This window comes from Moschus berezovskii, chromosome 16, assembly GCF_049115385.1.
Source record: "Moschus berezovskii isolate FMDL1 chromosome 16, NW_MosBer_1.0, whole genome shotgun sequence".
NCBI classification, from domain to species: Eukaryota; Metazoa; Chordata; class Mammalia; order Artiodactyla; family Moschidae; genus Moschus; species Moschus berezovskii.
This window is the reverse complement of record NC_142475.1, coordinates 50043376-50061572: the sequence shown is the minus strand read 5'-3', so window position 1 is coordinate 50061572 and position 18197 is coordinate 50043376. Positions and strand designations below refer to the sequence as shown.

Below are 18197 nucleotides of genomic sequence, written 5' to 3'. Positions count from 1 at the left end.
CCAGGCCTCCCTGTCTATCACCAACTCCCAGAGTTCACTCAAACTCATGTCCATCAAGTCGGTGATGCCATCCAGCCATCTCATTCTCTGTTGTCCCCTTCTCCTCCCACCCCCAATCCCTCCCAGCATCAGAGTCTTTTCCAGTGAGTCAACTCGTCACATGAGGTGGCCAAAGTATTGGAGTTTCAGTTTTAGCATCAGTCCTTCCAATGAACACCCAGGATTGATCTCCTTTAGAATGGACTGGTTGTATCTCCTTGCAGTCCACTTCTAGCGTACCTTTAAAACAGAACATGTCATAGCAGATACAAAATGTTATATACAGAATGGATAAGCAACAGGTCCTATTGTATAGCACAGGGAACTACATTCAGTATCCTATGATCAACTATAATGGAAACGAATATGAAAAAGAATGTATATATACATATATGTATAACTGAATCACTTTGCTGCACACATGCCATGGAGCAACTACAGCTCTACAGAGTCTGTGCTCCAGGGCCCAGGAGCTGCAACTACTGAATCTCACATGCCTAGAGCCTCTGCTCTGCAACAAGAAAAGCCACCAGAATGAAAAGCCCGCACACTGCAACTAGAGAGTAGCCCCTGCTTGCCCCAACTGAAGAAAAGCCAGGGCAACAACAAAGACCCAGCACAGCCAAAAATAAATAAATAAAATTTTAAAAGAAGAAATGGGAGGAGAAAAATGAACAATGCATTCAAAATTCTAATGGGGAATAATTCTGAACCTAGCATTCTAGATAATATTAGTGACTTGTGAAGAAAGGATATGTTTCTTCTTTTCACAAAACAATTAGGATCTCTACCAAAAATGGAAAACAGACTGTGTGACAAAATAATGGTTCAAATATGAAGAAAACCAAGAAATACCATTGAGTGTCTTTCAGCAGTTGATGGTTTTATGAAACAGAAACCATTTAACCTAGAAGTGGTCCGTGAAGCATAATGAGGATTGTGAATTTGGACACAGGAAGAATGAAATATAGTTTTATCACAGTACTTATTTCTGCAGTGAGGATTACTAAGTAGTCATATAGTATATGCTCTGTTTATTGATTTTACTTACATGCATGCTCAGCTCTTTTTGACTCCTTGTGACCCTATGGACTGTAGCCTGTCAGGTTCCTCTGTCCCTGGGATTTCCCAGGCAAGAATACTGGAGTCGGTTGCCATTTCCTCCTCCAGGGGATCTTCCTGACCCAGGGATCGAACCCACTTCTCTTGCAACTCCTGCTTTGGCAGGTGGATTCTTTAGCACTGTGCCATTGTGCTTTTAGAAAGAGATTTAAGTGGGGTCATAGAATACAAGATAAATATTATCAACCCTAACAATACAAAACTAAAGATACTGCTCAACAAGTGGAAGGTGGGAGGTGGTGAGAAGGAGAAAAAAAGGACAGAATTGGTAAATAGTCTCATAATATAGTGGGTAGTCAAGAGACATTGCCTACATTTATTTGTACAAAACTTATCAAAAAATTAAAATTATAACTATCAAAAATGGGAACAATCTTTCTCATATTGATAAAGAAGATCTGTGGAAAATCTACAGCTAACAGAAACCATGATTCATTGCTAGTGGCAGGACAGAATGCACTTTGAAAACCTGTTTGGCAGTTTCTTACAAAGTTATGCATATTCTTAACATATGATCCAGTAATCACATTCCTTGGTATTTACCCCAAGGAATTTAAAACTTATGTCCACACAAAACCCTTCATGTGAATGTTTACAGTAGCTTTGTTTATAATTGTCAAAACTTGGAAGCATCTAAGATGTCCTTCCACAGGTAAATGGATAAAAAGACTGGTTCAGCCAGACAATCAAATTTTTGTTGTTGTTCTGTCACTAAATCATGTCTGACTCTTTGTGACCCCATGGATTGCAGCACGCCAGGCTTCCCTGTCCTTCACCATCTCCTGGAGTTTGCTCAAACTCATGTCTTTTGAGCCAGTGATGCCATCCAACCATCTCATCATCTGTCACCCCCTTCTCCTCCTGCCTTCTATTTTACCAAGCATCAGGGTCTTTTCCAGTGAGCTGACTTTTTGTATCAGGTGGCCAAAGTATTGGAGCTTCAACTTCAGCATCAGTCCTTCCAATGTATATTCAGGGTTGATTTCTTTTAGGATTGACTGGTTTGATCTCCTTGTAGTCCAAACAAGTCTCAAGAGTCTTCTCCAGTACCACAGTTCAAAACCATTAATTCTTCACTGCTCAGTCTTCTTTATGGTCCAACTCTCACATCCATACATAACTACTGAAAAAAAATGAAATTTTATTCAGTGACAAAAAGAAATGAGCTATTAAGCCATGGAAAAGACATGGAAGAGCCTTAAATACGTATTCTAAGTGAAAGAAGCCAATCTGAAAAGGTATGATTTCAACTATATGACAGTCTGTAAAAGGTAAATTTATAGAGACAGGCAAAATATCAGGGATTGCCAGTGTCTTTTGTGGAGGAAGAGAAAGGGATGATTAGGGGCTTTTTAGGGCAGTGAAACTATTCTGTATGGTACAGTAATGATGGATGCAGTGTCATGTTCTTAGTCACTCAGTTGTGTCCGATTCTTCATGACCCTACGGACTGTAATCCACCAGGCTCCTTAGTCCATAGGTCTTCTCCAGGCAAGAATACTGGATTGGGTTGCCATTTCTCCTCCAGGGCGTTTTCCTGAACCAGGATTTCCCGCATTGCGGACTCTTTACCATCTGAGCCACCATGTAATGTCATATATTTGTTGAAAATTAAAGAATGTGCAACCCTAGGAACAGACTCTAAAGTAAACCATGAGCTTTAATTAAGAATAAAATATACATATTGGCTGATTAGTTGTAACAAAAGTATCACACTAATGCAAAATATTAACAATAGGGGAAACTGGCTGGGGGTGGTGGAGGAAGGGTAGAATGTAACAGAATTCATAGGAACTCTATATTTGGCTCAGTTTTCCTATAAACGTAAAACTGCCTAAAATACTGAAACCCAATAACATAAAAAATAGATATGCAAAATATTTCACAATGTTCTATTTTATGTTTACATGAGTTCAGAAGTACTTCTGCAAAAATGAAAATTCTTCTGCACCACCAAGAAGAGCCTACTACATTACATATCCCTTTCCATCAATTGGCTTTCTTGCTGTGGTACTTGTGATTTCTTTCCTGTATATTTTATCACATACTACTTTCACTCCTTTCTGTGATTGGTTTGGGAATAGTATTAGATGGATTTGATTATTTGATGGGGACATTTCAGATGAGGTAAAGAAATAAGGGTAACATTAATTTTTTATTTCCATGGTAAAAAAATTACCATAAACCTAGTGGCTTAAAATGACACAAAACGATTATCTGATAGCTCTGTGTGTTATGTGAGCAACATGCATCATATAGAGTTTAAATCAAAATCCCAACAGGGCTGTGTTCCTTGTGGGTGCTCCAGGGGCAATTCAGTCTCTCTGCCTTTTTCAGCTTCCAGTGACTGCCCACGTTCCTTGGCTTGTGGTCCCCTTACTCCATCTTCTAAAACCAGTGGTTCTGCGACTTTCCAACATTTCTTAATCACATCTCCCTCTGTGATCAACCCTGGAAAGTTTCTCTGCTTTTAAGGATCCAAGTGATTAGATTTTAGTGGCCTGGATAATCCAGGAGAACCTCTCCATCATAAGGTCCTTAATCATATCTGTGTGTGATTACCTCTGACTACGTAAAGTAGCAATTCATAATTCTGCGGATTAGAACCTGAGTATTTGCGGGGGCTGGGCACTAGTCTGCTTACCCCCAGCAATAAGTAGAACTATTTAGAAATTTTTATAGGGAAGAAGAAAGTGGGGTGTAGCTTGAGGTATGTGAAATTGGGAGGATTTTTTAATATATTTTTTTTAATGTGGATCATTTTTAAAGTCTTTACTGAATTTGTTATAACATTGCTTCTGTTTTATGTTTTGGTTTTGTGGCCACAAGGCACATGGGATCTTAGTCCCCTGACCAGAGATGGAACCCAAACCCTCTGCACTGGAAGGTGAAGAAGTCTTAACTATTGGACTGCCAGGGAAGTCTAGGGGGAGGATTTTTTAAAGGAAGTCATAGGATAGCAGGAGATAGTACACTCTAACAATGATCTCATTTGGAGGCCATCATAGAAACTAGTTGCTCATTTTCCAACGATAGCTGTAGATTCAGTTCAGTTCAGTCGCTCAGTTGTGTCCTACTCTTTATGACCCCATGAACCACAGCACACCAGGCCTCCCTGTCCATCACCAACTCCCGGAGTTCAACCAAACTCATGTCCATTGAGTCGGTGATGCCATCCAACCATTTAATCCTCTGTCGTCCCCTTCTCCTACTGCCCTCAATGTTTCCCAGCATCAGGGTCTTTTCCAATGAGTCAGCTCTTCACATCAGGTGGCCAAAGTATTGGAGTTTCAGCTTCAACATCAGTCCTTCCAATGAACACCCAGGACTGATCTCCTTTAGGATGGACTGGTTGGATCTCCTTGCAGTCCTAGGGACTCTCAAGAGTCTTCTTCAGCACCACAGTTCAGAAGCATCAATTCTTCGGTGCTCAGCTTTTTTCACAGTCCACCTCTCACATCCATACATGACCACGGGAAAAACCATAGCCTTGACTAGATGGACCTTTTTTGGCAAAGTAATGTCTCTGCTTTTTAATATGCTATCTAGGTTGGTCATAACTTTCCTTCCAAAGAGTAAGCATCTTTTAATTTCGTGGCTGCAATCTGCAGTGATTTTGGAGCCCAGAAAAATAAAGTCTGACACTGTTTCCACTGTTTCCCATCTATTTCCCAGGAAGTGATGGGACCAGATGCCATGATCTTAGTTTTCTGAATGTTGAGCTTTAAGCCAACTTTTCCCTTCTCCTCTTTCACTTTCATCAAGAGGCTTTTGAGTTCCTCTTCACTTTCTGCTACAAGGGTAGTGTCATCAGCATATCTGAGATTATTGATATTTCTCCCAGCAATCTTGAGTCCAGCTTGTGCTTCCTCCAGCCCAGAGTTTCTCATGATGTACTCTGCATGTAAGTTAAATAAGCAGGGTGACAATATAGAGCCTTGACATACGCCTTTTCCTATTTGGAACCAGTCTGTTGTTCCATTAAAAGTGAAGTGAAACCGCTCAGTCGTGTCTGACTCTTTGCCACCCCATGGACTGTAAGCTATCAGGTTCCTCCATCCATAGGATTCTCCAGGCAAGAGTACTGAAGTGGGTTGCCATTTCCTTCTCCAGCTGTTCCATTAAGTTTCCATAATTGGAAAGTGATTATATATTACGTGTTATTGATAGATTATGGCTATGAGGAAGAATTGGGGTTAATCAAGCTAGTAGAAGATGAGATGGGGGAGAGAAGAGAGGCTCAAGGGGGAGGGGACATATATATATATATAAAATTATGACTGATTTATGTTGTACAGCAGAAACAAGCACAACACTGTAAAGCAATTTTCCTCCAATTAAAAAAAAATAAATTAAAGAAGGACCTTTAGAGTCTTGCTAGTAATCCTATCCAAGCATTCGTTTAGTTTGCTTTGCCATAATCATTGTTTCTAAAATAAAATATGGCTTATGAAAACTGTATTTTGTCCTTTTAGGCAATACATTTGCTAAAATATTTGTATCAGTGATAGAATTAACTACATGCTCCAGTATACCCTATGTTTATGATGACTAAATTGCCACCAAAGTTAAGTGGAAGTAACTGAGGGATTAAGCATGAAGTGTAAACTAAATTATTGTCATGCTGCTTATTTAACTTATATGCAGAGTACATCATGAGGAATGCTGGGCTGGAAGAAGCACAAGCTGGAATCAAGATTGCCGGGAGAAATATCAATAACCTCAGATATGCAGATGATACCACCCTTATGGCAGAAAGTGAAGAGGAACTCAAAAGCCTCTTGATGAAAGTGAAAGAGGAGAGTGAAAAGGTTGGCTTGAAGCTCAACATTCAGAAAACGAAGATCATGGCATCTGGTCCCATCACTTCTTGGGAAATAGATGGGGAAACAGTGGAAACCTTGTCAGACTTTATTTGTTTGGGCTCCAAAATCACTGCAGATGCTGATTGCAGCCATGAAATTAAAAGACGCTTACTCCTTGGAAGGAAAGTTACGACCAACCTTGATAATATATTAAAAAGCAGAGACATTACAACAAAGGTCCGTCTAGTCAAGGCTATGGTTTTTCCAGTTGTCATGTATGGATGTGAGAGCTGGACTGTGAAGAAAGCTGATCGCCGAATTGATGCTTTTGAACTGTGGTGCTGGAGAAGACTCTTGAGAGTCCCTTGGACTGCAAGGAGATCCAACCAGTCCATTCTAAAGGAGATCAATCCTGGGTGTTCATTGGAAGGACTGATGCTAAAGCTGAAACTCCAATACTTTGGCCACCTCATGTGAAGAGTTGACTCACTAGAAAAGACTCTGATGCTGGGAGGGATTGGGGGTGGGAGGAGACGGGGATGACAGAGAATGAGATGGCTGGATGGCATCACCAACTCAATGGACATGAGTTTGAGTGAACTCCGGGAGTTGGTGATAGACAGGGAGGCCTGGCGTGCTGTGATTCATGGGGTCGCAAAGAGTCGGACACGACTGAGCGACTGAACTGTACTGAACTGAATAAACTAAATTAATATTTTTAGAATTACCTCTTGTTCTAGACTCTTCAATTGTACATTAGTATAGCTCCAATGTGTATGAAACTTTTTAAGTTGCATAGTTCAGTTCAGTTCAGTTCAGTCGCATAATGTATAGTCTATTAGAAGCCAGAGTAGTAAAGGAAATGCCAGAATCAAGTTTGCCTGCTAAGTCGCTGCAGTCGTGCCTGACTTTTTGTGACCCTATGGACTGTGCCCGCCAGGCTCCTCTGTCCATGGGGTTCTCCTGGCAAGAATACTGGAGTGGGTTGTCATTTCCTTCTCCCAGGGATCTTCCCAACCCAGGGATTGAGCCAGCATGTCTTATGTCTCTTGCATTGGCAGGCAGGTTCTTTACCAATAGCGCCAATTTCACACCAGTCAGAATGGCTGCTATCCAAAAGTCTACAAGCAATAAATGCTGGAGAGGGTGTGGAGAGAAGGGAACCCTCTTACACTGTTGGTGGGAATGCAAACTAGTACAGCCACTATGGAGAACAGTGTGGAGATTCCTTAAAAAACTGGAAATAGAACTGCCATATGATCCAGTAATCGCACTCCTGGGCATACACACCGAGGAAACCAGAATTGAAAGAGACGCATGTGCTCCAATGTTCATCGCAGCACTGTTTATAATAGCCAGGACATGGAAGCAACCTAGATGTCCATCTGCAGACGAATGGATAACAAAGCTTTGGTACATATACACAATGGAGTATTACTCAGCCATTAAAAAGAATGCATTTGAATCAGTTCTAATGAGCTGGATAAAACTAGAGCCTATTATACAGAGTGAAGTAAGCCAGAAAGAAAAACACCAATACAGTATACTAACGCATATATATGGAATTTAGAAAGATGGAAATGATAACCCTGTATAGGAGACAGCAAAAGAGACACAGATGTATAGAACAGTCTTTGGGACTCTGTGGGAGAGGGTGAGGGTGGGATATTTGGGAGAATGGCATTGAAACATGTATATTATATGTGAAACGAATCGCCGGTTCAGGGTCGATGCATGTTACAGGATGCTCGGGTTTGGTGTGTGGGGATGACCCAGAGGGAGGATAAGGAGAGGAGGAAGGTGGGAGGGGCGTTCAGGAAGGGGAACTCATGTACACCTGGGGCGGATTCATGTCAATGTATGGCAAAACCAACCAATATAATATTGTAAAATAATTAGCCTCCAATAAAAAAAAAAGTAGTCTGATGCTATGAAGTTTCAATTTAACATGACTGCCAGGCAATCAAGCAATCTTTCCTTTTTTTTTTTTTTTCAGCACTGTTATCTTTTACTGAACTTCATCATCAAATCTGATCTATTACTTTACCTGGGCCAATACCAAGGGCAAGGAAGCTAAAATAATCTCTGCCTGAAATATGACCAGGGAAATGCTCTTCCTGCAAAGAGATGGCCTTTGATTTTCTGTCTTTCAGTCCAGGAGTTGTCCTGCTCTGGGCCTGACCAAAAGAAGCCTACTGTGCACCGGTCTTTGACTCTTTGAATCACACCAATTCATTCATATGAAATAAATGTCATGGCTGAGCTAGTTTATACTCAGCCTCTTTTCTCGATCTTATTTTCCACCATCTCCTTTTTATGGGATGCTTCAACCACATTAGTATTTCAGGGAAAAGCTGGACCCTGTTCATCATCTTGGTTGTTGCTCTCCTTTTCCTGGCAAACAGTGCCCAGAGTTTCAATAGAGGAAGCTGGGAAGGATGCAACACATTCAGAGCTTGTGAAAGACCTTATTTACCATCAAAGTGAAGGTTTCCAGATACTCCAACTCTGTTTTCTTATGCTCTTAAGTTTTTGATGAGGAATTAAGAACTCCAGCAGGGCTACAGAAGACGGAGGTGCCTGGCAGAAGGCACTATGTGGTGTCCTGAAGCTGTTCATTAATTATAAATGATGTTGCGGAGTGAGCAGAAACTATTAGTATCCTAATTTCTACATGAGCACTTCTGAGAGAAATCCGAATCTACACATTTAAACAACTGTTTTCTTGCTAGATTCCATTGCCTTTTTTACAACACATTCTTTTGTGGATTTTGTATAGACCTTTTCTGATGGAAGAAAATTGCATACACAGTTCTTCAATTGGGGACAGTCAGTAAGAAAGAAATATTATTTTATCTAGATGAACACCTGATGGAAAGCATGATTTATTTACTTACTTTTTACGTTAGAGAAGGCTCCTGACTGGGGAGGAGGAAATGCATTCATTCTTTGCTGCTTGGAGTACATTGTGAAAAGGTTCAATCGTGTTTGATTTTCCCATTCATTATGGGGTGTGTGTTTCCTAAGTCTTCTGCTCCGTTTCTTTTGTTTATTGTTTACCAGGCACTGTGGGGTCTGCTCTTTAATGTGCCTGGTCCTTTGTTCTTCTGCCATAGAGTGTGAAGATATTTACTTACTTGTCCTCTGCTCTAAACAACCATGTGCATAAGAAAGAGGAAAATTGCATCTTGTCCATCAGCTCCTCATACATCATTCAAAAACTGTGCCCTTAGTATAAGAAAAGTACAATCCCTCTAGATTTCATTACAGAGGGGTATAGTGATTCATCACAAACCATGCTTTGAAAAGACATCATCTGGAAACATGATAACTATTTTAACGTAAATAATGGGGAAGTCATCTTAATTTTTTATTTCATTAATGCTTTCAACTGTTGGAACAAATGAACATGCCACTTTTCTTGCATCAAAACCATTTGCTCTGCGGCTTATTTAAATATCACTAGGTGAACTGTTTAAAGTTGTTCAAAGTGGGAAAAAAGGACTCTGAAAGATATACATGGATAGTATCAAGACCAAAAATACATATGGATTGTTTGGTTGCTTGTTAAATTAATTGCTCATTAGGACCTGGCTCTGGCTCTAAATGAGAAAAGGCAATAAACAGAAACATTAAAATCAGGACAGGCTCTGTGGCTCTGTCCATTTTCAAATCCTAAGAACCTACATCTACATCTGTACCTACATTTATGGATCTGTAACTATGTCTGTATATCTTTTGATGAGCAGTCAGTAACAGCTTTGTCTTTTCAATTAGTGACACTGCCATAAATCATAGCAACTCAGAAACAAAACTGGCACAGATATTCTTGCCTCTGGTTGAATTTACATTCTCTCCTCATGTTGAAAAAGAGTTATAGATATGCAAAAGCTCTCCCTCCAAAACGGTACAGTGCAAGGATGATACTTATTGTATCTGGAGTTTATTGTATGGGCCAGGCTCTCACTTTCCCATAGCGTCTTCATTTATTATGCTAATTAACTTCCCCAGTGCAGGCAAGAGGGTATCCGCCTAGTGAAATAGTCTCGGTTGGGGGGGTGGGGCGGGGCGGTTGAAAGCAAACCTGTTTTGTGCCCGAATAAAACCCCCATCAATGTGTTTCTTTTCAAAGACGGGAGGGTCAATACCATGGTTGTTTTTGTTCCCATCCAGTTATGTAACCGTGGGGACTTGTTTCTTTGCTTTCAGGATTTGTACAAAACACATTAACGCTAAACAATAGGCGCGAGTCAGGGGAGCAAACCCTCGAGCTGTGTCTTGGAGTCCGTCCTCCTGGGTTTGGGAATCTCCAATGAGTTCCATCTCCAATGCTGACTGTGCGTGTGCGTGTGTGTGTGTGTGTGTGTGTGTGTGAACGCGCGCGTGTGTTTAGTTAGCTGGCACGCAACACACTTCCCCAGGGTTGTGCTTCCTTTTTCCTGAGATTTGGCGAAGGGTAAAGGGTCGGAGTCACATGGATACAAAGCATTTGATTAATGTCCAAGTCACCGCCAGGGCTGCCGGAGCCGCCTCCCCTCCAGCCTGGGCCGTGTGAGGCCAGAGCCGCGCGGGGCGCGGCGCGCAGGTCCCCGGGTCCCCCGGGAGCGGCCTCTGTCTCGCTGCCCCGGCCTCCCGCGCCCGGCGCCCCCTCCTTCTCCGCGCGCCCCCTGCCTCTCCGCGGCCCGTAAAGTCGCCCGTCCCACAGCGGACCCGGCGGAGGCGGCCACTTTCTCCGGCGGGCGCGCGGGACCCGGCGCAGCGGCGGGCGCGCGGCCGGGCGCCCACCATGAGCGACGAGGGTCGCGGGGACGGGCGCGCCGAGAACGCCCGGGACCTGGAGAGGCAGCTCCGGCTGCGCGTGTGCGTGCTCAGCGAGCTGCAGAAGACCGAGCGCGACTACGTGGGCACGCTGGAGTTCCTGGTGTCGGTGAGCAGCGCGCGCGCGGGCGGCATTGTCTGTGGGCACCTGGGTGCCCGGCCGGGCGTCGCGAGCGCCCCAGTGTGCGCGCCCACGCTGGGGCCCCTGGCGGGGGCATGCTGCATGCCTGCAGACGCGCCAGGGCCAAAAGTTAGCTCGCGTGGGAGAAGGTTCTTGTTCGGGGAATCTCTGCTGCTCCATCTCTCCTTTCATCTCTACCCCCTCCCTGGTCTGCTCGAGTGCGTTGTGATTTTTTTCCCCCCTTCTCTTCTTCTCTGGGGGGATTTTGGATTTTGTCTGAAGACTCTTGGCTAGGTGATTCAAGTCTAGCTGCTACGTTCATGTCCATTTAGTTTTTGTTTGTTTTTAATCCTTGATTCTTATGGAACTTGAGTTTATATATTCAGGTTACACGGCAGTGAAGTCTCTTTAGTTATAATACTCTTTGGTGGTGGGGGGGCGGGGCGGGAGGGCGCACAGAGAGCGGCGGGGTTATGATCTCCAGCAGCTGTGGGATATTAAAGCCACAGGAACTGCTCACGGCCATCCTAGTCCTCCAGTCTCCTCCCTCCACCCCCCAACCCGGGGTTTAAATCCCCACCCCTGTGGGTTCAGCTCTTGGGTCCCCAGTTCGCACTGAGCCCAGAGAAGCGGTGTAATAAATTTCCCATCCAGCCGACTTCAGGATTTCTTGAAACTGGCAGGAACTTTGTTTCGGAGTTTCAGCTTGACTCATTGGAAGTGTGCTCTGAAAATGTTTCATTCATTTTAGAGCCAGGAGGAGCAAAACTCAGTGAAAGAAACGTTTTAGACATCACTCAGAAGCTGAATATTTTTCTGTTTGCTGCTGCAGAGATGCAGAATTTAAGGGTTGGCTCCTCGCCACCGAGACGCGCAGGAGAGCATCATTCAGACAGAGAGGACCTTTAGTCTTTGCGAAAATCTCTCTCAAATCTTCTAACCTCCTCTTTCCACCACCCTATTCCATTCCCCCTTGGTCTGCAAAGGCCAAACTTCCCGCGCAGTGTTCTGAGAGGTACACTATCTGCTGATAATCGTTGATAGTGGAAATTCAGTTCTTGGGGTGAGACGCACAGACTGGCTTCTGGTTCACTTCTCAAATTAAAATCGATATACTTGAGCCTCCAGGGGCCACATTCATTGGAAAAGTGTGGGTGTTTGCAAATATACTGGTAATTGGTGATAAGCAGGATTGTTGTACACTTCCATGCGTCAATGTCAAAAAAGAATGTTTTTAAAGCAAATTTGATTTTTCATGCTTCAGATTTGACTTTCATGAAACTTTGTTCTTTGACTTTCGAAGAATCTGAGTAACTTTTCAAGTTGTATTAGGAGGTTTAGGGGAATAGTATTGAGCAAAACACTCCTAGTTTACAAAAATAGCTAACCTAACCTATACCTTAAAAAACAATGTGTTGATTTTTATTTAAACTATCAGTTTTTCCTCTAATCTTAACACCTGATTACTTAAAATGATAATATAATTCTATGTAGAAATTATGGGAGGTATAAAATAGATTGCATTTTACTGTTAGTAGATCATTTTATGATTCATTCTTCTTATCTCATTTATAAATTATATGAACTCTTCCACTTTTCCTTTTCTTTATTTGCTATTTTCATGTACATGTTCACACACACACCAGCACTAATTGGCCCAAAAGTGTGCCTAAACAAAAGTTTACTCTGACTTCCTTTTGGTTTTATAAACATTGAAAGTTTAAGATCTACCTATATTAGATCATTAGATTTTCTTCTGGGGGTATTATTTGTAGCAGCATTTAATTGTCATCTGTTTTATGTGGTAACCTTCAGTTGATTAGCCAATCTAGTTTTAATTTTATCCTGACTGATACACACCCAGAGCTTTAAAAATATTCAAACCCTTTGGCCTGGTAATTCCTGTTCTAGGAATCCATCCTTAGGGAATGGTCAGAAATACAGACAAAGGAAGTTTTGTTTTGTTTTTCTTTAAATAGATGTAGTATTAAATAAGTGCAGTGGTAAATTTGTTGCAAAAATTTGATAATGAGTTCCTGATTCAAATTTAAATATTTGTTAGTCATTGTTTTTTATTTCTGTCAATACTTCAGCCCATAAGCATGGGTGAGGGTAATTCTGATCTTTATTACAGAGATGAAAAACATATTTTTAGTTTTCCTGAGAACATATTTTTACTTACACAGCCATAAAGAAGCAAGCAAATTGTGTTATTTCTCTGGATTAAGTGATCATATGGCCTGAGGGGAAACTTTTTTTTAGTAAGATGGCTTTTCTTCTTATTTCCCTCCTTTGGCCTTTTAAGGAGAGAGCACCTCCTCCCTCCCCCACCCTCCCACCCATCACCTCTTCCCACCCCCTCACCCATCACCTCTTCCCACCCCCCCACCCATCACCTCTTCCCACCCCCCCACCCATCACCTCTTCCCACCCCCCCACCCATCACCTCTTCCCACCCCCCCACCCATCACCTCTTCCCACCCCCAGATAGTCCATGAACATTGCCTTTTTCATCCGCGGGTTTTATCAGTCTGTGTGATCTATATGCACCTTCTCTCCAGTAGCCACCCAGGCCCACACTTCTTGACTGGACAAGGCTCTGACCTTGAAGCTTGCTGCTGTCATTTGAGTGGCACCCTCTTCCCATGGGTTGCTTCAGTCCTCTTCTGCCCCTCCCTAATCCTTAGCAACCTGCTGGCTTCCTACTAGGCTTTCAAGACTCTTCATCTCCTTCAGTAAGACTTTCATGACTCCATCCCTCCATCTTTCCCGGGCTAGAGTGCTCACTGTTCAGTACCCACTCTTCTCTGTAGTCACTTCTTCCTTGGAGCCAGAGCAAGCTTGGGCAGGTATCTGACTAGCTTTGTCTCATTATTCTAGAATGCAAGCTTCCTGGAGACAGGGCCATATTTTACTCACTTCTGTTTCCCTAGACTTTTGTGCAGTACTTGTGACATCATAAGTACTCAATAAATGCTTACTGCACGAATGAACGGATGAATTAGCAAATTTATCTTCTAAACCTCCTGCCCCGTTTTTAAGGACAGTTCCTCAATCATCCTTAAATTCCTGATTGTTTTTTTCCATGTGGTCTGTATAGATAGTGGAAGTTAAGTTTCACTCAGGCACATATGTAACAAGAAGCTTTAAGTTAAAAATGTAGTGTCTGCATTTAAAAGTGAAACTATTTAAATCAGGTATCAAGGTATTAAGGACATTGTAGCACTGTTATTTAAATCCATTGTAGTCTAAATTTTCATTTGGGTCCTTGGATAGATTATATTATTGGAATTGATTATTTTTAGGTCTTAAGTAAAATGGTAAAGAGTGACAATTTGTTTGAACTTCTTGTTTTGCTTGGGAAATGAAATTTTAGGCTTCATTAGGAATACTCTAAAACATTTCTTTTCTAAAAGAAAATGCTTTTATAGACCTAATATCCGGTGTTTGATGTCCTGAGTCTGGACAATAGTAGGTTGTAACTGGTTTCCTGGAGAAAGGACAGACCAGGGTCGATTTCAAGGGTGTGTCTTATACAGTCGCACAGGGCTGCCAAGTCTGAAGGACCTCAAGCTTAGTTTGATGCTGTGCCATCAATGATTGACATTCTTACTAATTTTATCTTGGTAGTTGCGCTTTGGACGTGAAGTCCAGTGGGACGATGGGATATGAGCAGAAGAGATACACGAAAGAAAAAGTACAGCTTCAGACTTCAGTAAAACTTTTTAGTTTTATTTATTTATGGGTGTTCATTGATGCTTGGGCTTTTCTCTAGTTTCAGAGAGTGGAGGCTACTCTCTAGTGGTGGTGTGAGGGCTTCTCACTGCGGTGGCTTCTCTTGTTGCAGAGCATGGGCTCCAGGGCATGGAGGCTTCAGTAGTTGTGACTTCTGGGCTCTTGAGCACAGGCTCAATAGTTGTGGCCCAGGGGCTTAGTTGCTCCACAGCATGTGGGATCTTCCAGGGCCAGGCATGAACCCAGGCTCCTTCATTAGCAGGTGGATTCTTTACCACTGAGCCATCGGGGATGCCCTTCAGTATCCTTAGTAGCACTTTTTTTCCTCTCCTTTTGAATAAAAGGCCTCACATTTGAATTTTGCACTGGGCCTGGAAAATTGTGTCAACATGTTTCACTGTGGCAGGTGGCGTTGAGGCAGGGTGATCATATAATTTTCATTTAACCTGGGACACTTCTGAGGATGCAGGGGCCTGCTATTAATCATGACACAGGGAAGCAGATGTACTCAGGGATTGTACCTGGCTAAAGGGAGAAATATCAATAACCTCAGATATGCAGATGACACTACCCTTATGGCAGAAAGTGAAGAGGAACTCAAAAGCCTCTTGATGAAAGTGAAAGAGGAGAGTGAAAAGGTTGGCTTGAAGCTCAACATTCAGAAAACAAAGATCATGGCATCTGGTCCCATCACTTCATGGGAAATAGATGGAAAAACAGTGGAAACAGTGTCAGACTTTATTTTTTTGGGCTCCAAAATCACTGCAGATGCTGATTGCAGCCATGAAATTAAAAGACGCTTGCTCCTTGGAAGGAAAGTTATGACCAACCTTGATAGTATATTAAAAAGCAGAGACATTACTTTGCCAACCAAGGTCCGTCTAGTCAAGGCAATGGTTTTTCCCATGGTCATGGATGGATGTGAGAGTTGGACTGTGAAGAAAGCTGATCACCGAAGAATCGATGCTTTTGAACTGTGGTGTTGGAGAAGACTCTTGAGAGTCCCTTATACTGCAAGGAGGTCCAACCAGTCCATTCTAAAGGAGATCAATCCTGGATGTTCATTGGAGGGACTGATGCTAAAGCTGAAACTGCAATACTTTGGCCACCTCATGTGACGAGTTGACTCACTGGAAAAGACTCTGATGCTGGGAAAGGTTGGGGGCGGGAGGAGAAGGGAACGACAGAGAATGAGATGGCTGGATGGCATCACCGACTCTGTGGACATGAGTTTGAGTATACTCCGGGAGTTGGTGATGGACAGGGAGGCCTGGCGTGCTGTGATTCATGGGGTCGCGGAGAGTCGGACACAACTGAGCGACTGATCTGATCTGATCTGATCTGAATCAGAAAGCACAGTTATTCCCCATTGTTGGAACATTAAGACACAGACTTTGAGTTCAGCTTTATATCTTTTCATAAACAAAAGATTCTGAAATTTGTTACCTGTCCAGGCTTTGCCCTCAGATTCCCCAGAATCTGAGTCCTGTCTCTCATTGCTGTATAGAGCCACAGATTTTGGTCAAGGTGAACGTCTGATTTGTGTGTCTGTTATATTCTCCTCTGCCCTTTTTCTGTGTCTCTGGGTCTCTGCTTCCTCTTTGTGTTTCCCTTTGGTCAGTTTGGTCCTTCCCATGGTAATCTTGACTTTAAGACAGTGATAGGTTGCAGTCTGTGTAACAGTAGTCACAGTTAGTATGGAGCTTTACGGTTTATACCGAGCAACTGTGTATTTCTTATCTGATTGGCTTATTATATGTGGATCTCTTGTGTTAGTTGTGTCCTGCTCTTTGCAACCCCATAGACTGTCCATGGAATTTTCCAGGCAAGAGTACAGGAGTGGGTTGCCATTTCCTACTCCAGGGGATCTTTCCAAACGAGGATCGAACCTGCATCTCTTGCGTCTCCTGCATTGGCAGGCGGATTCTTTACCACTGCACCACCTGGAAAGCCCTTAGCTCTTTCACATGGTGCTCCTGAGAGCTCCAGGCTTCTGGGGTTTGGCTTCAGGAGCCCTTGAAGAGGATCCGGGGAGTTGAATTGTGTGGCTTCAGGCTCTCCACCCTGGGACCTCCTCATGTAGCCCCACTGTCCTCTGATTTGTGTTTGTGCTAAAGCAGTTAGAAAAACCCCTCCTCTGGGTGGTAAACTCTGAGAGAGTAGAGATGGCACCGTTACTTCCTCTGTATGCTTTACTTGAGCTCATCATGGTAAACAGCAGGTACTCAAGAAAACAAATAGACAGATGAAGCAAAAGCAAACAAAATTGTTTGAATGGGTTTCAGTCATGATGCAACATTTTGAGGTAAAGATAAATTGATTCAATACATAATAATGCATAGGCTTATGTTTTGCGTGGACCTGTGTGCCCCTCAGCATTATATATTGCAGGCTGAACCCTCAGTATTCAAATAATCACAGTGCCATCTGGGAGCTGAAGTGATAGAGTAATAAGCCAAGTGGCAGGTAGGCACAAGGGACTCCCTCAGCCTGGGGTCAGGGGAAGGGTGGATAAGAGGTGATAATAGAGCTGGCTCCTGAAGGATGAGGAGGAATGTGCCAGACTTGGAAGAAATTTATCCATCCTGAAATAGTAAAACACATTGAGGGTGACCGTGGTATGGCAGGTGGTGGGTGATGCTGGCATGGCTTGGCATGCTCCAGTGCTGAAAGATTCTTAATTAATGGGGATAAACAGTCCTATATGCTTTTTGAGTATTGGGAAGAGATGAGATATGTTCAGACCAGTTTGAGAAGGGTTCCATTCTTAAGAATTATGACTTCAGTTAAAGACAGTGAGAAGTCAGTTGTGTGGGGCTTGCCCCCTTATTAAGTCCAGGGCCTCCAAGGTTGGCACTGGGAAGGGGTTGCTTGTGGGAAGAAGTTGCCAGGCCAAGATTCCCTGAATCTATGGCTTTGAATTTGACCTTGGGACTCCTTCCTCTTGTTCTTTATTTCTGCCACCTCCCTGGCCCTCTGGCTCCCCTGGTGGCTCAGATGGTAAAGAATCTGCCTGCAATCCGGGAGACCTGGGGTCGACCCCTGGGTAGGGAGGATCTCCCAGAGAAGGAAGTGGCAACCCACTCCAATATTTTTGCCTGGAGAATCCCATGGACAGGGGAGCCTGGAAGGCTACTGTCCATGGAGTCGTAAAGAGTCGGACATGACTGAGCAACTGATACGCTGGCCTTCGGCCTACACTGCTCCTTTGGCCATTCACACAAGAATGCAGAGAAGGTGTTTTCTTGCTCCTCTTAATCTGGACAGTTTATAAACTTCCAAAAGTTGTTACTGTTTACTGAGGGAGTGCACTGACCAGTAATCCCAGAAATGACACAAAACATAAATATAGTCTAGCTTGTGTAACACAGATTTCTGCTCCTACCAAAGTGATCTTGCTCTCCAGGTCTGCAGGCCCTGCCCTATTTTCATCCTAAACCTTAAGACATCTCCTGTTGATCTTCCTGACTGGACCCTACTCCCGGGCTGGCTTGACTGAGTTCTCTTTTTTCGAGTCGTTAGCCTGAAGGTGTATTCTCGAGGATGACATCAGGCAG

General features: G+C 43.1%; 1 protein-coding gene across 4 annotated transcripts in view; it reads left to right on the top strand.

Moving 5' to 3' along the window:
* Nucleotides 1-10602: 10602 nt before the first annotated feature.
* PREX2 (phosphatidylinositol-3,4,5-trisphosphate dependent Rac exchange factor 2) overlaps nucleotides 10603-18197 on the top strand; it is a 293115-nt gene continuing 285520 nt past the window's right edge. For all 4 annotated transcript variants that reach the window (XR_008686780.2, XM_055432691.2, XM_055432693.2 and 1 more), the window contains exon 1: nucleotides 10603-10893. Coding sequence is in view for 3 of the 4 variants with exons in the window: in XM_055432691.2 (XP_055288666.2) it covers nucleotides 10753-10893 (141 nt within the window). In the remaining variant the exon portion in view is untranslated. The remainder of the gene's footprint in view (nucleotides 10894-18197) is intronic.